General features: G+C 42.4%; 1 protein-coding gene across 4 annotated transcripts in view; it reads right to left on the reverse strand.

Annotated features, from left to right (window-relative positions):
• Positions 1 to 2,149: 2,149 nt before the first annotated feature.
• OTULIN (OTU deubiquitinase with linear linkage specificity) overlaps positions 2,150 to 16,627 on the reverse strand; it is a 49,525-nt gene continuing 35,047 nt past the window's right edge. For all 4 annotated transcript variants that reach the window (XM_075921457.2, XM_075921454.2, XM_089776433.1 and 1 more), the window contains 4 exons: positions 14,479 to 14,622; positions 7,169 to 7,294; positions 5,167 to 5,436; positions 2,150 to 3,179 (listed from right to left, as the gene is read on the reverse strand). In XM_075921457.2, the coding sequence (XP_075777572.2) occupies positions 2,985 to 3,179; positions 5,167 to 5,436; positions 7,169 to 7,294; positions 14,479 to 14,622 (735 nt within the window). In that variant the 3' untranslated portion in view covers positions 2,150 to 2,984. The remainder of the gene's footprint in view (positions 3,180 to 5,166; positions 5,437 to 7,168; positions 7,295 to 14,478; positions 14,623 to 16,627) is intronic.

A 16,627-nucleotide genomic window follows, 5' to 3' on the forward strand; every position in this document is an offset into this window, starting at 1 on the left:
CTCATGGGGAGAGGAAGAACTCTTCCAGAGGAAGCCCTGTTTTCTGACACTAGACTGTAAATTTACTTGCAAGCACATGCGTGCAGTGTAGCCACCCAGCAAGTTTTTGTGTGAGAACAGCTGTTCTCGCACAAGAAGCCAGAGTACACATAGCTTGTATTGTTTAAACAAGTCAATTTTCCAAAGACTTTAGGTGTCAAGTCAGAGCACTATTTGAAAGGATAGTACAGGGATCCTAGAAACTGAAAAAGTTACCTCATACATTGTCACATTTGTAGAAATCCAGGTGATTTAACAAAAAGAAAACCCTTATATAATCTGTACATATGCTGTAGTTGTCAGTTTTGTTTAATATCCAGATTTTGTTTTGCTTCAAATCTGTAGGGTTACTTAATCAAGATAAAAAAATGTTTGTACAGCCTTCGATCTTTAAGTGACTGTTAAAGTCAGCATAAAGTATATATTGCATTAAAATAGAGTGCTGTTTATGTATTTAACATAGAAATATGTTTTTGCATTGTTAAAGAAAGGATCAATGCTTTCCTCTTTTTTGGATTTGTGCTCCAAGATTGTCAAACAGCTTTCATATTCTAATTTTACTTTGAGTAAAGTTCAAAATTTCTGTATGATTCAGATTCCTTTAATTTCTTAGTCTGACATCCAAGAATGTAACAACGATCTCTCTGTTTGTACCAAATAAGCAAAATATACTCTTTGTTGGAGATGTTAATTCAGACACTTTCAATTGCTTTCCAGCTAAGGGTGTGCGTTTGCCAGATGAATATACCTAATCTGAAGTCAGTGAGAGCCTCAAACTATTTGTACCAAATTACTGTCCTCTGAGTTAAATGTCACATCTCCAGTGAAGTATCCCACCCACACTTCTGGAGAGGCCAATAAGTGAGCAGACAAATTGTTTCTTCTCACTGTGTAGTAGTAGGGGACACTGATTTAGAGCAACAGTGGGCAAATTGCAGACCACTGAAGTCATCTGATTCTGGTGACATTGCCTGGCTACAGTCCCTGTGGATGGATATCAGCAAAACAGATCACAGCTCCACAATCAGATTACCCTGATGAGCTGGATGTAACCTGCTGGCCACCACCACCGATTGAGAGAGTTTGTGTGAGATATCTAAGTGTGGTCTGTACATACCGTAAGTCATATTACACTCAGAAGCCCTTAAGTACTAGATTTTAAAGAACACTTCAACTGTATGATCCCATATTCCTGTCAAGTGGGCACCAGATTTTGCCTTCCTTTCTGCTGGTGAATATCAGGAAGGACTAACAGCAGACATCAGCCTCACAATTTAAAATGAAAAACTTAACGCTCACGTAAACTGACTTAGGCTGTTTTTAAAAAGCAATTGTTATATGCAAAATTAGTTAAAACTTATCATTTAAATGGAACAGCACAACTGAATTTTCTATATTGCTGGGTTTTTAATAGACCTTTAAATAAAATCAGCCTACAGGGTCAAAACTGCTTCCTAGAAGGGGACAGATTCTCATCTACCACTAACTCCCATTCTGATCATTTGCATCCCATATTTCAGCTTTAAACCAATTCATTACTATGATTAAAAAAAAGGACCTGGAAGATTAATGCAGCAGTATCCCACAGTGTGGTTATAGTTACACTATTTTCTAACACTTGTTAGAATGGCTGGCCCACAAAAAAAAAACACACACACACACACACCACACCACCAACCAGCCACAGAAGCAACAGTAGGGTTAGATTCACAGTGCATGCCCACTGGCTCAAGCATAGCCAGGGTTTCTAGTGAACTCTCCAGAGCCATTCAAATCTTTAATCTACCAAGACTTCCCATAAATATGCCAATTATGAGAACTGCTTTGTGATAGGGACATGTTTCATCAGGAACAGGACTGACACTAGTTTATTTCATACATTACCAAAATGCCACCACATGTTAATGACTTTGAGACAATACAGAGCTGAGTAGGATCTAAACAGTGGACTTAACTACTCTGTAACCCCAATTACCAAGTCTCTCTGCCATGCCCTTTCAGAAAAAAAATTATTTCCATTGTACCTGCTTCCTAAGTAACAAGTTTTATATTCTTTTATTATGCATAATCCATTTAGGAAATTTGTTCCAGAGAGCACCATGAAAATTCATTTACACAAAAGAAACCAACTTTATTTTCTTATTCAGTTGTTCTTTAAAAGGGAGGTTGTGATGGGGTTTACAGACAGCACACAAAAGCTACGGGAGTAATGGAGCAGTATAGCAACCGCAGAGCATGCTCCAAAAGGAGGACCAGCTTAAATAGCAACTCCAATAATTAAGCGGGAAAAGAGGGGCTGTCTGTGTAAAGGAAGCCAGATCGCAATTTCTGGTATTGAATAAGCCACAGAAGGGTCTGTAATGTGGGTAAGACATACCTGGGAGGCTGCAGGCATGATCCTATTCCCTTCGCTGCTCCCTGACAAGGGAGAGTAACTGGACACTGAGCATGCTCTGACTATTTGAACTGCTGAGACTAACTGGGAACTCTCTGCTGGAGGAGGCCAAGCAAGCTGCTAGCATTCTCCAACCGAAGGGAGAACTGGGAGGTGAACAGTGGCGTGGGGAAGCTGGTCTAGAGTATAACCAAGAGATGCTCCTCTCCCCTTGGATGCTCCCCTCCCCCAATATGGAGACCCTAGAGAGCACAAAGGAAAAACAGACCAGCTCAGCCACCATGCCCATGATCCACCCACGCCCATGATCTACCCACAAGACCAACTTGGGGGATTCTCAGGTCATGGGCAAGCCCATTTGGCCTGCCAGCCCAAAATAAGCCTGCTACAGAGATCCAATGTGGCATTTCAGTTCAAACCTTTGTAACTCGAGGTCCAATAGGTTTTATCACATAAATCTCATCATGACTTTATTTCAAAATAGTGTTGGAAATTTAACATCCTGATCAGACTTGGATATCAAATTGATCAATCTGCCAAAATATCTTGTTTACAAGCTAGTCTCTTCACACATTCTGACTGGAATATTATAATGTCTGTCATCTTCTGTTATAAGCGTCACCACAGGCCAGTCCTCCTCTGGATCATTGGGATAAAGTGTGATGAATTCATCAGTGCTGTATTTATACAGTCGATACACTCTTATGGAATACTGGAGAGCATATGCAAGAAGAAACATTTCCACCTAGGTTGGAAAAAAAAAATCAGTTAGACTGTAATGCACAATACTACTGTATTTTTCAGGAGTCTCAGAGGAGTAGCTGTGGTAGTATGTAACTGAAAAAACTTAACACAACAATAAATGGTCCTGCAGAAGCTTAGCAACCAAGCAAAACATGTAGATGGTATCATGAGCTTTCATGGGCACAACCCACTTCTTCAGTTATGCCCATGAAAGTTCATGATACCATCTTCATTTTCTGTTAGTCTCTAAGGTGCTGCAGGACCATTCGCTGTTTTAAGTTTTTCCAGGAGTGTAATTCTGTATTAGAGAACCCTTAAAACAGAGAATTAAGTTCAGTGTTTCCCCGTGCAAGAGAACTGTAAGAGAGCAAGGGGAAACCTGATGCTGCCTGTGCTGAATGCGTTTGATTATTTCAGGACATTAGTTTCTGGCACTGTACATGTTAAAGCAGTAACATTCTCATTATAAAAGAAATAGAAAATTAAAAAATGCCTTCGCATTCAGTCCCAATTTTTTAGATAGTTTAATGTCCCTCAACAAAGTGAAATGGGGGGAAAATAACTTTAACAGGATTCTACTGTGCTGCAAGGCATAGCTCTTCAGCCCCAATGACAGCAGTACTTTGTTCAAGAAACGCTCTGTAAGGTATTGTACTTCTCCAGGGAATGCTGGGAGGAGCATTACTATTGTACCACCACCATTCTTGAAGCTTCTGTGGGCACCCACTCACATTTACACCCAGCCAATTCTGCCAGTTGGAGCAGTTGTTGGTAAATTTGTGTATGCATTCAGTTTAGGGCCATTGTCACCAACCCATTTCAGACTAGCACTGTCAGAAGCATTAACCTCAGGCTCAGCATATTAGGCCTGTTGTCTGCATGAATAAGAGGTAGTAGAGGAAGAAATGCCCCGTTCCACACCACCTGCACTCCTATAGAACCAGTCATATCCAGTTCTAACAGTCACAGCCACAGCCACATTGACAGTAATCCGTTTGAAATCAGAGTCAAGTACAACTCAATGTAAGCAAGGGTGACAAAGCCAGACCTCAAGATAAGTCAACTTATTAAAAGTAGGTTTGATAGTTCCACCTCTTTAAGTCAGCTGTGCAAGTGGTAGCATAGCATTCTTCCCATACAGGTCAATTAAAGTTTAGTACAAAACTTAAATGGGATCAAAACCCAGCCCTTAGTTATTACAGATAACACATTTGAGCACTGCACTTAGGACTTTTATCCCGCAACTACACTTATGAGGGCAGTTCCACTGATTTGAAGAATCCTGTCTTTTGAGGTCAGGATCCCTAATTTTTAAAAAATATTTGTACTACCTTTCACTCCAACATCCTAAGTAACCAGTTATTGTAACATACACATTAAGTCACAGTTCACTGACATAGCAGCAATTTCTCAAGAACTTATTACATCATTTTTCAAGTAATAAAGATCAGTAAAAATATCACACACACACACACACACACACACACACACACACACACAGGATTTATTATACATTTCTGTTTCATACGTTTGTCTTATGTAATTAATTCGAAGCTAAATTTTCAGGTATACTTTTCTCTTTTGACATTTAAATTACCATTTAAAATAATTAAACTAGTGGCCTGTCTGGTATAATAAGAATCATGCAAGACATTCATCTAATTCTTCATTTACTTCACTAAAAATCCTGCGTACATAAAAGTATAAGCAAAATTATCCAAGTGTTATATGCCCCAGAAGCCAGGAGTTTACATTTATGAGCACAGAAGCTGAACCATTAACAAATACTGCTATTATTCCATTTACTGAGCAGTTATCTTTACCTGCATCAAACCACAAATTTAAAGTGCTGCAGCTTGGTTGATTTCTCAAAGCATTTCATACAATATTTTCATGCTCTAGTTAGTTCTGCTCCTACCACAGCAAGAAAGCCCTAAGACACAAGAAAACTGCCACATATACTAGAATGTATACATAACTCTTCTTACCTGCTCAAGACCTCCAGTGTGACCTATTTGATTCAAGTGATTATTCATTAGCTGACTGGGGTTGCTGGATGTATCCCGGGCAAACAGCAGCCATGAGAACACAGGTACTTTCTTTCCTTTTTTATCTTCATCATATAATTCAATGGCTGTGTTCAGCATCAAAAATTTTACAGCTTCATAGAGACTGTACTCCTCCTCTTCATTTGTAAACAATTCATCACAAGCTGCTTGCCTCTCTACAAGGCTTTTTATTTCGCTCATAGTCTCCCACTATAAAAGCAAGCATAGGATTATCAACATAAGTGGTAGTATATTCATAACTGCAAACAGAAATGTAAATTACCAAATTTTCAGCATAGCTACTCATAGCTACAGATACATTGGACTTATAAAAGGATCTCTCATGCCCATTTTTAATTCAATTTATTTTAAATCCTTCCATAGCTGTAGTAACTGGGGTTTTTTCCTCCCCATAGAAGCAAGTATCTGATGATGCCATGATCAATGGAAAGAAAAATAAAGGTCTGAAGAGATTGATTCTGATAGGAGAGAGACAAGTAACCTTTTCATTGGCTATAACATAAAACCTATAGTTTTCATATTCTCGCTGCATTTCAAAATACCCCTTGGCCTGTAGTTGTTTTGCTAATATTCTCACAGGAACTGTATAAATATACATAATCAAACATTAGCATTTGAAGTAGTAAATTTAAAATGTTTAAAATAAAAATTTAAACATATGCACAAAGAATATATCAAAACATTCTCCTATGCAGATTCTCTACTGTAAACAAATCAAATGCTAATCTATAAAGAGTACAGCACTCAGGAAAGGTTAGATAAATGATAGATGCTATAATGGCTATATGTACATACATAAACATGCTAATATAAGTAAAGGATCATTTTAGTATGAAGAAACTCCTTCCATCACCCCACTACCTCAGGTGGTAAGAGCATCTGTCCAAGAGGGGACAAAACTCTGCTTTAACTAAGGATGTATGGTAAACAGGAAACAAAATAGTGAAAGTGAACCTATACTTATAAAATTATCAGGTTTAGCAGTCTATGCATCAGCTAATCCAAGAAGGAAAAAGATAAAGTTCCCACAAATTAGGAAAAACAGGAAAATTAATTTAAAATGCCAACTAGGGATCAAGTGTAGTTCATCACACCCTTCTGGTATCTTACATTTATATTTTTCACCCTTAAGGCTTCTAAACACACTTTACCTTGTACTACATAAAATGTAGGACATCCCTTCAATCCTGGGATCAAGTACAACAGGCAAGGTGAAGTTATGGTGGAATGGCAGTGAAGGGCACAAAAGCAGCAGTGAGGGGGTAGATGGAAAATATTGTAGTAGGGTGCCAGGACAAAACCAACTCCTTAGAAACACGGGCTTTTTAATGCCAATGAAAACTAGAAAGGTCTTTAAACTGCAAGGTCTCATGAGAAAGCACATAGCTCTTCTCCCAATGAGTTCTCTCCTACTTGGAATACAATTAACTACCAAAGTAAAGTGAAAGGCTGAGTCACCCTAGCAGGAGTGCTACCTGACCTAGTGGTTTTGTACAATACAAGCTGTGGCTCTAAGTTAGTGCAACGCTCACTAGGCTGCAGTAATACAACCCACATTGTCTCAAGCTGCCGCCTTCAATGTGTGTACATTATGTTCATCCTGACATACAAGTTTTATCAGTTCCCTAATAGTATGCAGGAATATTTTGACAAAATTGGTCCAGGAGTAGGTTAAGTCTTCCTACTTTTTGGTATCCTTAGGCAAAGTAGTACTGTGCCTCAAAGCGCAAAGGATGAATTCTAAGGTTTAACATTCTACATTCCATTTTCTATTGCCTTTAATTAGTGTTATAAATCTACTAATTTAAGTAATTACAATTAAAATTATTATTCTAGAAGGGGTAAGTTGACTTGGTGAAGAGCTAAACAAACATACAGATTTATAACTCACTAAGGAAAGTAAACATATAAGTTATCCAACCTTCTTCTTTAGAAGTATAAGGTAGTCTTTAATTTCATCACTTAGTTCTCCCATCTTCCTGCCCAGTTTCTGTCTGAGTTGCCACTGTTTGATCCAGTCATATTTGCTCAGCAGCTTTTCTGGAAGCTACAAAGTTGAGAAAGCAACATAAGTCAAATCCTGAAAATAAAATAGTCAAGTTGTGATTATATTACTGAAGATATTGCTGCTAACAACAGGACCCTCATATTCTTCAGAAAGACTTGTGTACAAAAGTCTTCAGCACCACTTTTTTAAAAGAATGGGCTCACTGCATCGCTTGCTGGATAAGAGCTGGAATTAAAGCAGCAAGTGGAAAATAAGATCATTACCTGGCCATGAACAAGCCACATATTCTTTCCAATGGCACAAGTTTAATTAAGGACTTGTCTACACTACAAAGTTGTGGAGAAAAAAAAAATAAGATTGACACTAAAAAAATCCACAAAAGCAAAATCACCAAAGGGTGTTCACTCTTGCTTCCACTGTTGCAAGATCATGTCCACATTGTCTACATCACAGACAGCATGAGCAATGCCTGTGTGTATGCATTAGGTATTGTGGGAAGGTGGAGCGGAGGGCAACAAGTCTTGGAAACAAGGTAGTGCCTGACAGGATATTTTGCATGATCCCCAGCTTCCTGGAATCAGCCTGATCAGTTTCAACAGCTGCTGAATCTGGAGCCTGGGACAGAACAGCTGGGGCGCTGCCCGGTAGGTTCCCACAGGACCAACCCAGCAGCACCCCAGCTGCTCTACCCGAGGCATCCCACAACAAAAGCCTGGTCTGCTGGGGAAGGGGGGGCACACTAGCTGCGCCCCCTCCCCCCCAGCAGACCAGGGAGACCCGAGCAAAGTCGCACAGGCGGAGGGATGCCGCCTGTGCGGCTTTGCTCCTGTCTCGCTGGTCTGGTGGGGGGGGGTCCAGCAAAGCCGCTGGCGGCTTTGCTCGGGTGTCCCTGGTCTGGTGGGGGGGTCCAGCAGCTTTTCTGGACCCCCCCAGCAGACCAGGGGGACAGGAGCAAAGCCGCCCAGGCAGCGGGGGTCCCGGGCAAACGAGCAAAGCCGCCCAGGCGGCAGCTTTGCTCGGGTGTCCCTGGTCTGCTGGACCCCCCCAGCAGACCAGGGAGACCGGGAGAAGATTTTCTCGCCCCGGAGGACACGGGTGGCGACCCGCCGCCTGTGAGCTCCGGGGCGAGAATAGCCCCGTTCGTAAGTGCGGATCCGACATAAGTCGGATCCACGTAAGTCGGGGACTGCCTGTACTGACCAGAGCAGCAGTATAGGGATTGTGGGAGATTTCCTGGAGGCCAATAAAAGAGTGGGGAGGGGAGGAGATGATGGTGTCTACACTGGATGTTTGTCAACAATAAAGGGAGAGGAAAAGAAAATCTTTCATAGGGATGGAAGCTTTGTCACCAAAACTGTGTTTTTAGTGACTGAATATGGATGAGGATTCTGCTAGTGGCATAACACCCACCAATTAAGAGACCACTTAGGCCACGTAAAAAAGGGTAAGACCAGACCAAAGGGTCCCCCGTATTATGGATATTTTATAGTGTGTGATATTCTTGAAGGCAAAAAGAATTAGAAAATTGTAAAACTACTGTAATCAATTCTTGCCTTCTATTTATCCTTTTTTATTCTGGTCAGCATGCTCTACCAGCCCTTAAGGGGTTTCTTAAAAACCTTATCATAAACACCCCTTATGTCCAAAAATTGTCAAATACCACGGAGCCAAAATAATATTCAAAACTTGGTTCTAAGTCAATTTCAAGTAGTTTGAGAAAAGTAATAATCCAAAGAAATATATATTCAACCTCTAGCAGCAGCTAACATATGATCAAAGAAAGGCAGTATTGGTTTAAGATTTTCCTTGAAAGAAAAAGGAAGAGATAATTTAGAAGATGTTAGCAGCCACATGTGCATTCATCCTTATTTCTTAAGTATGTAAATTTTTCCACAACAGCATAGGAGTATGATTTACTCACTTTGTAGTCACTTGAGTTCAAGATGTGTTGTCCCTATCGCAGTACACTTCAGTTAGTGCAAGTTATGTATTCACCCAAGACGAATGATTTTTCCCTAGCAGTATCCATGCGATGTATGCAGTTTGTATGGTCACTGATGATAAAAGACAGGGCTGGTCATCTGAAATGCAATTTAGTGTGTTCTTCTTGACTCCAGGTGCATAAATACCCAGCCATCACAATGGGACTCAACTCTCTCCAGTTGTTGAAAGAACCCTATCAGTCTTAGCTCTGAAAAGAGTGATGCTCTCAAACAGAGCATCTTCCACTGTCAGTTCAGCCTCCTCAGAGATTTCCAAGGACAGCCATGATGTTTCATTGCTACAGCAGTTACTAGGAATCTCACCATCATAATCACTGTATTTAGGGCAGCCTGAAGGGCCCATCTATTAGCAGCTTCCTTCCTCAAGCGCCTGAAACCGGTCTCTAGTGTCCTAAGGCACTTACCAGTGAACCCACCCAACAGGACACAGATGACAAAATCATACTTTGCCATCAGAGCTCGACAGTTTGGAACTTGGAACATCAGAGGGGCTGAGAAATATGCCTTTATAGCAAAGAGACCAAGCTTCTCTTTCACTCATGGAGCTGTCTGTGTCAGTAACTACACTTGGCAGCCACATACTACGAATGAGTCTGGAGGAGGAGGACAGAATTCCAACCTCTGAGAAATTGAAAGTCTCTTTTCAACTCACTTGGAGCACACTGAGATTGTGGTGGGTGTTTGCACTGGTGGTCTTGATGATCGCCTCATCAGTATAGCAATATAGTATTGTTATGACCCAAGCTATGCGAAATGACCAGTAGTTTGTGTGGTGCTTCCTGGACATCTTCCAGAGGTAACTGAAGCAATTCTATTTGCTGAGAAAGGCCATAAGATCATCAGAGTGCAGCAAGGAAGCTGGAATCACTTCCTTCTCCTTGGGAGAAGCGATATTCACCGGCACAAATGCCTCCTGCTCCTGTTGCTCCTCTTTGCCATTCTGCTGGAACTGTGGAAGGAAAATTCTTTTGTACAAGACTAGTGAGGTGCCCTAAGGACATCTGATGTTCTGGCTGGGATTAATTATGTCAAGGATTCCCTCCAGCTATCATCCAACTCCAAGGATTCTGATCCCAGATCCTGAGGGTAAGCCATGAGTACTAGAGGCAGTGATGACCTCTATTTGTTGGTACCAGAGACAGTCTGGCTCAATCTCTACTCAGGGACAGAGACTGTAGTGCAGTGGTCCCCAACACAGCGCCCGCCGGGGCATTTATGAGCGCCCGTCTAGTGACCAGGGCCAGCCCGAGCCATTCTTGCACCACGAGTGCCCGACGCATGCATGGCCCCCGCGCCCCGGTGCCTGGCAGCCCCAAAAGGTTGGGGACCACTGCTGTAGCAATATTGGTACTAGCTGAAGTCCTGTGGCCAGGCACTGAGGAGAGGTGATTGAGTCTAAGAAACGGATGGTCTTCTGGAGCAGAGAAACATGCTGGAGTCAGTGGAGATAGCTCCACAATTCAGGTCACAGAAGAAGAGGATGCTGTAACTACAACCACAACCTCAAAGGAATAATCCCAATACCACAGGGTTCTGCAGTTTTGCTCTTTGAAGAAGTCCCTGTCCAGTCCTCTCTCATACCAGGTCATCCCAGTACGAGTATGATGCTCCTGATGACTTGGTAAGAGACAAGGAATTTCTGCTTCTTTTTAAAGGCTTGCATGAGTAACCCCCCTCCCAATCTTTGCTTTCTTGGGCATGCTTACATCTCCCCTCCCTATCTTGGCTCTGCTCTCGAGTGTCTCTTGGAGCCTAAGATCTAGGCACTTCCTAGGATGGTAGAAGAGGAGCTGTTCCTACCTTACCTCAGGCTGACATACAGCAAGGCTCTGCCTTCATGGCCTTCTCCACGAGCAAGCTTGGTAGCAGAAACTCTCTGGGCTGCTTATTTTTTGCTTAGAAACAATCTGTAGATGCCATACCTTGACAGGACAAGTGCTTCCCCCAAGGGGTGCAGACAGGGTTTGTGACTCTGTGTGACCAGAAAGGACTTGTGTCTCAGAGTGATTTTTAAAGCTGGGGATGTTTGGCATACTCTCCTGCAACCGCTGGAAGTTCAGAGCAGAGTGGGATATTGAAATGGCTCTCTGCCCTGCTAGGGTGTTCCATCACAAGGAACAGACTCCTACAGCTAGCTATGAAAGTTGTAAAAGCTATTTACAGAAAAAGCTCAAGTCAACACAAACACTGAAACACGCAAAAGTGGCGAGGAGTCCTGTGGCACCTTATAGACTAACTGAAGTGTTGGAGCATAAGCTTTCGTGGGCAAAGACCCACTTCGTCACATGCATCTGACGAAGTGGGTCTTTGCCCACGAAAGCTTATGCTCCAACACTTCAGTTAGTCTATAAGGTGCCACAGGACTCCTCGCCACTTTTGCAGATTCAGACTAACACGGCTACCCCTCTGATACTGAAACTCGGTTCCTTTTGAGCTCTAAGATGAAGATAGTGGCTGTTGGCAAACTCTTCTATTCCCTTGGTGCGGAGTACCAGGATAAGGGAGGCACATATGCAGACCACAGACACAACTACGGAAAAATATCTGTGTGCATGGACAACTGAAAGTAACTATAATTCACTACATAACGAGACAAATCAGTCAAAGAATCCCCAAAATTTTATTTTCCTTTTCGATAATCCATAGAGTATTGCTGTCAGAAGTTACAAAACAACTGTACCAGAGTACGTCTGCTGAAATGCTATCACACTTTGGAAGTTTTAAAACTGGATTTAAGTAAGTAAATGGATTAGAGCTTTGTCGTCTCAAAAGTAGTGCAGAATTAGGGAACTGAGACTATGAAACAGTTCTGCTATTAAAATATTCATCTATAAGTGAACAAAAGCAACATGAAATAGCGATTTATTATTTGTAATACTGAATGCACTTGTATTAAAAACACAAGATGCAAGTGACATTCAAACCATAAAATGGGCAACTGAGGAAGTCTAAGGGTACTTTCAATTTGTCTCATTAATGAAGCAATTGGAATGCATCACAATAGCTTAGTAACGAGCACTATTCAACTGTCAAATAATTTGGCTAGACTTACATTAGAGCATCATAGGTAGAACCCTATCCAATGCACTAAGGATGTTAAGTAGTGAGTAAATGACTGATCATATACTCAATACAAAGTACAGGGGTTGCTGTGGCCCTGCAATATAAATGTAGAAGCAGCTGGGTGCACAGGCAGCCCAGCTCCTACTACATTTAAGTTGTAGAGCCACAGCAGGGGTAGGTCTGGCTGGTGCCGGGTCCCATGCTGCAACTTTGCCTTTTAAACATAGGAAGAGCTGGGCAGCTCTTACTACATTTAAAAGGCAGCGCCACAGCACCACTGCCTCCCCAGACCCACACACTGCAGAGACAGTGCTGGGGGAACCTGCTTTTAAGCCAGCTCCTCCAGCACCTGCTCCTGCTTCCCCTCACCCTTGCTGCCTGATATAGAGGCAGCAAAGGGGGAGGAGCAATGCAAGTAGTCAGCTTGACTACCCAATAATAAGCCAAGGCTAGACTAACTGACTACTCTTTTACATCCCTAAAATGCATGTTCATGAAAAATGCATCACAGATAGTGAAATTCTGGGGAGAGGGTTGTGCTTTTATCCTGTACTATACAGATTTCACAGAGGAGACCTATGTTTCTGTTGCAAGTATATTTTAAGGGGGTCATGACACTGTCACCCTTACTTTTGCTCTTCCTTCAAAGCTCAACAGCCAGAGAGTGGCGGCTGTTGACCTTCTGAGGGTAGCACTTGGTCAACAGCAGCACAGAAATAAGGGTAGCAATAATACACCCTGGCAATCCTGCTTCTGCACTCCCGTCTTTAGAGCTGGGTGGCCAGAGAGTTTCAGCTGCCAACTGAGGGCCCAGCTCTACAGGCAGCAGCGCATAAGTAAGCCCAGCAATAACGTACCAGGCCATTCTTCTCTGCTGCTGCTAATGGCAGCTCTGCTTTCAGAGCTGAGCTCCCAGCCATCAGCCACCACTGTCTAGCTGTCCACTCTGAAGGCAGAGCCACCACCACACAAGTGCGGAAGAGTAGCAGTACTGCAATACCCCCCCCCCCCCAACACACACACACACACACACACACACACAATAAAACTTTGTGGCTCCCCCATAACTCCTTTTTGGGTCAGGATCGCTACAGTTAGAAGACAGTAACATTCCAAATTTAAATAGCCCCAGAAAAATCAATACAAAGCATGTCGACTCCAGCTATGCAATACATGTAGTTGGAGTTGCATATTTTGCTTTGATTTTTCTCCACCAGTGTAGACTTGGCCTGAGACTACATCTCTAGAAGGTGTTGCGAATACTGGATCAACTTAATTTTCCAGAGATTCAAAAGAAAATGACTTTGGTATAAAAGACAGAGGGCCTTTCTTCTGATCCAGCAAATGAGGAGTCTGATCCACGAGGAGTAACGGTAGTTCAGACTAGGAAGCCTTGTCCGAACTACCTAGTCCGTGCCGCGTGTAGCCGTGCAGCACGGGGTTCGAACAAGCCGGGATTTAAAAATGGCAGCACCCGGCTTATGCAAATGAAGCCCGGGAAATTCAAGTCCCGGGCTTCATTTGCAAGTGCGGTATGCCTACATTACCCTCCTAGTTTGAACTAGGAGGGTAGTGTAGACATACCCCAAGGGACCAACTCTCTTGTAATGGATTGGACAGATGTTGGCCTATCAGGCAATAAGACAGAGTATGTTTATGTGCTTATGTTCTGGTATGTTTATTGATAAGCACACAGGAACTTTTATATGTATTCTGTACAAAGCTTTTGCAGGCTGAGAAAGCTGCATGGTAACTTATAAATTCTGGTAATTGAGTATTCATAGCCCTTGGAGAGAAAGCAAAGCCCTTGAAGGAAGGCTAGCTTGCTAGGGATAGCACACATATGGCAGGCTTCTGCGGAGCCTTATGAAATGAAATCACCACCAGAAGGAATTAGGACAAGGGTCTCTACCCAGAGATATGTGAATGCTGGAGACTGGAGCCCTGCCTGAGCACTCCTAGAAAAAGACCACAGAAAAAAATATCGGTGCAGTTCGCTCTGAACCCACGACATCCCAATTTCACCAGACCGTGGTGGCGATAGATTCATCAGTGCTTTGTGCTGCTCATGCAGTACAGAAATGAGGCCATAAAAGTGCCCAATAAAGAAAGAACTAACATTTTCTCCCTAACAGGAGATGTAAGTTTGAAACATACCAATATTAAGTCCTCACTCTTAAGCCAGTGAGGAAGTTCAGAAGCTTGGCTCAGTGCCTGGAACAATGTTGCTCTGAGAGCACAATAGTTATCACCTCTCACTCTCCTTATAGAGGTAAATTTCTGAGAAACTGCTTCATAGCCCTGTAAAAGAATAGAAAATAAATTGCAGTAACTGTGGATCAATCTCTCATTTATTAGTCCTGACATAATTGCTCAAATTAAATGACCAAATTTCAGATTCATTTAACCATCAATAGCACTTGACCTAGTATTCTACAAAAAATTCAAATGCCTTTGAGAACTCAAACAGGAATAGAAGCTATGCAAAAGAAATCATGCCCATAATTAAAAGTAGGAGTTTATTAGAATGTTCGGGGAACTGCTTAAATGACTTAAGGAGCACAAGTCACAGACTTTCACATGGGATCTGTGCTCCTGAGTCTTGGGCACTTTTGAAAATTTAACCTATTTGAACCTTATGAAATATCAGCATCAGAATCGACACGTTAATTAAAATGCATAGAACGATTCTGAACCAGTTACTTACAACCTGCAGGAGTCCTCACCAATGCAGAGTTGAAGCTCACTGGCAAATAAGCATGTAGACACAGGCATTGACATTGCCAGAGGCACATTTCTGTGTAAATATAGAGGACTCCAGTGTTACAACATTAAAATTAACAAAACTGTTAATTTTGCACGTTAAAAAGTAGATTCTTCTTCAAATAAATCATTCAAAAATTGAGAGCTAATGAATGATAGCAAGTCAATACAGTATCTTAATTTCCCCCCTCATTTTTTAAATCATACCATTTGCTCTGCTACCTTTTACTTTGCCTAACACCACTTTGTCAGATTTCTCCTCCCTGCCCTCAAAGCATAACCTTTTTTGGTTTTGGAGGGCAAAGGAAAAATTACAAAAAAAGGTGAACAGAATCTAATACTGTTCTTGCCAAGACAGAAAACTACAACAACATAAGCCAAAAATAGGATGGAGATGGCTGTCCCACTAGCAGGAGATACTCTGCATGACCGTGCTGAGAACTAGAACGATGGGTGCTTTAAAATTATACACAGACCGATGAGAAAAACCTTGAATGGCCCTATGCCAGGGGTGGGCAAAAGGGCCTCCATAGGCTGAATCCAGCCTGCTCAACCGGGTTCATCCAGCCTGCGGATGTCCTACCTCTCCCCTGCTACCAGGCCAACCAGGGACTGGGAAGTGTGTGAAGTCTCCCCTACCAGGGACACACAGCGCTTAGAGTCAACTTCCAGGGTTGACTCTAAGAGCAGCGCCCCCTTGCAGGGTAGGGGCAGAGAGTGAGAGACTTCCCATGCTCCCTCTGCCCCCAAGCCCTGATTGACCCGAGGGTGAGGGGAGCATGCAAGGTCTTCTCCCGCTACCAGAGGCTCGGGCACCTAGAGGGAACAGCCAGTTGCTCAGAACAGCTGGCGATTCTCTTGGGGGGAAGGGAGGAGACTTTGCTGCTTCCCACACCCCCAGGCAAATCAGTGTCCTGGCCCCACTCCCTCTGCTTGAGGCCCTGCTCTTTCCAGGGCAGTCTGGGGCCACTTCCAAAATTTCTGAAGTGGCCCCCAATCTAAAATTATTGCCCACTCCCACTCTAAGCCGACCTTTTATTTCTGTTGAAATGAGCAGATACATACATAGCATACAGTCCTTCAGTACATGCTGCGGACAGTGTTTTGACACCCTGTTTCTGACATCCTTGGAAAACTATCTTGCTTTAGTTCTGCAATTACTAAGCAAAATTTCCATAGAGCTGTGTCTTGACTACCACACCTAAACACAAACTTTTTTTATTTAAAGCTTCATGACTTTTATTTCTGCTCCAGTAACACAGAGTCTGTTTTGGAATATGCTGAAGAGAGAAATCATTTTAAATGACCAAAAGAATGTTCTTGTTTTCTTTTCCTGAGCCAATATTGCTAGTCACACAATTGGAGGGCATACTACCAAAGCACTCACTAAACACAACAAGAGAAATTATCCTGAGGCATGATATCTTTCAATCAATTCTGCTCTCATTTTGTGTTTTCAGTTCAAACCTGATCAAGAAGCCCAGCAACACTACAAATTTCATTCAATGGGTCAAATTCTGCTCTTATATATTGCAATAAGTTG

The sequence above is a fragment of the Pelodiscus sinensis genome, chromosome 2 (assembly GCF_052426305.1).
Source record: "Pelodiscus sinensis isolate ZL-2025 chromosome 2, ASM5242630v1, whole genome shotgun sequence".
Lineage (NCBI taxonomy): Eukaryota > Metazoa > Chordata > Testudines > Trionychidae > Pelodiscus > Pelodiscus sinensis.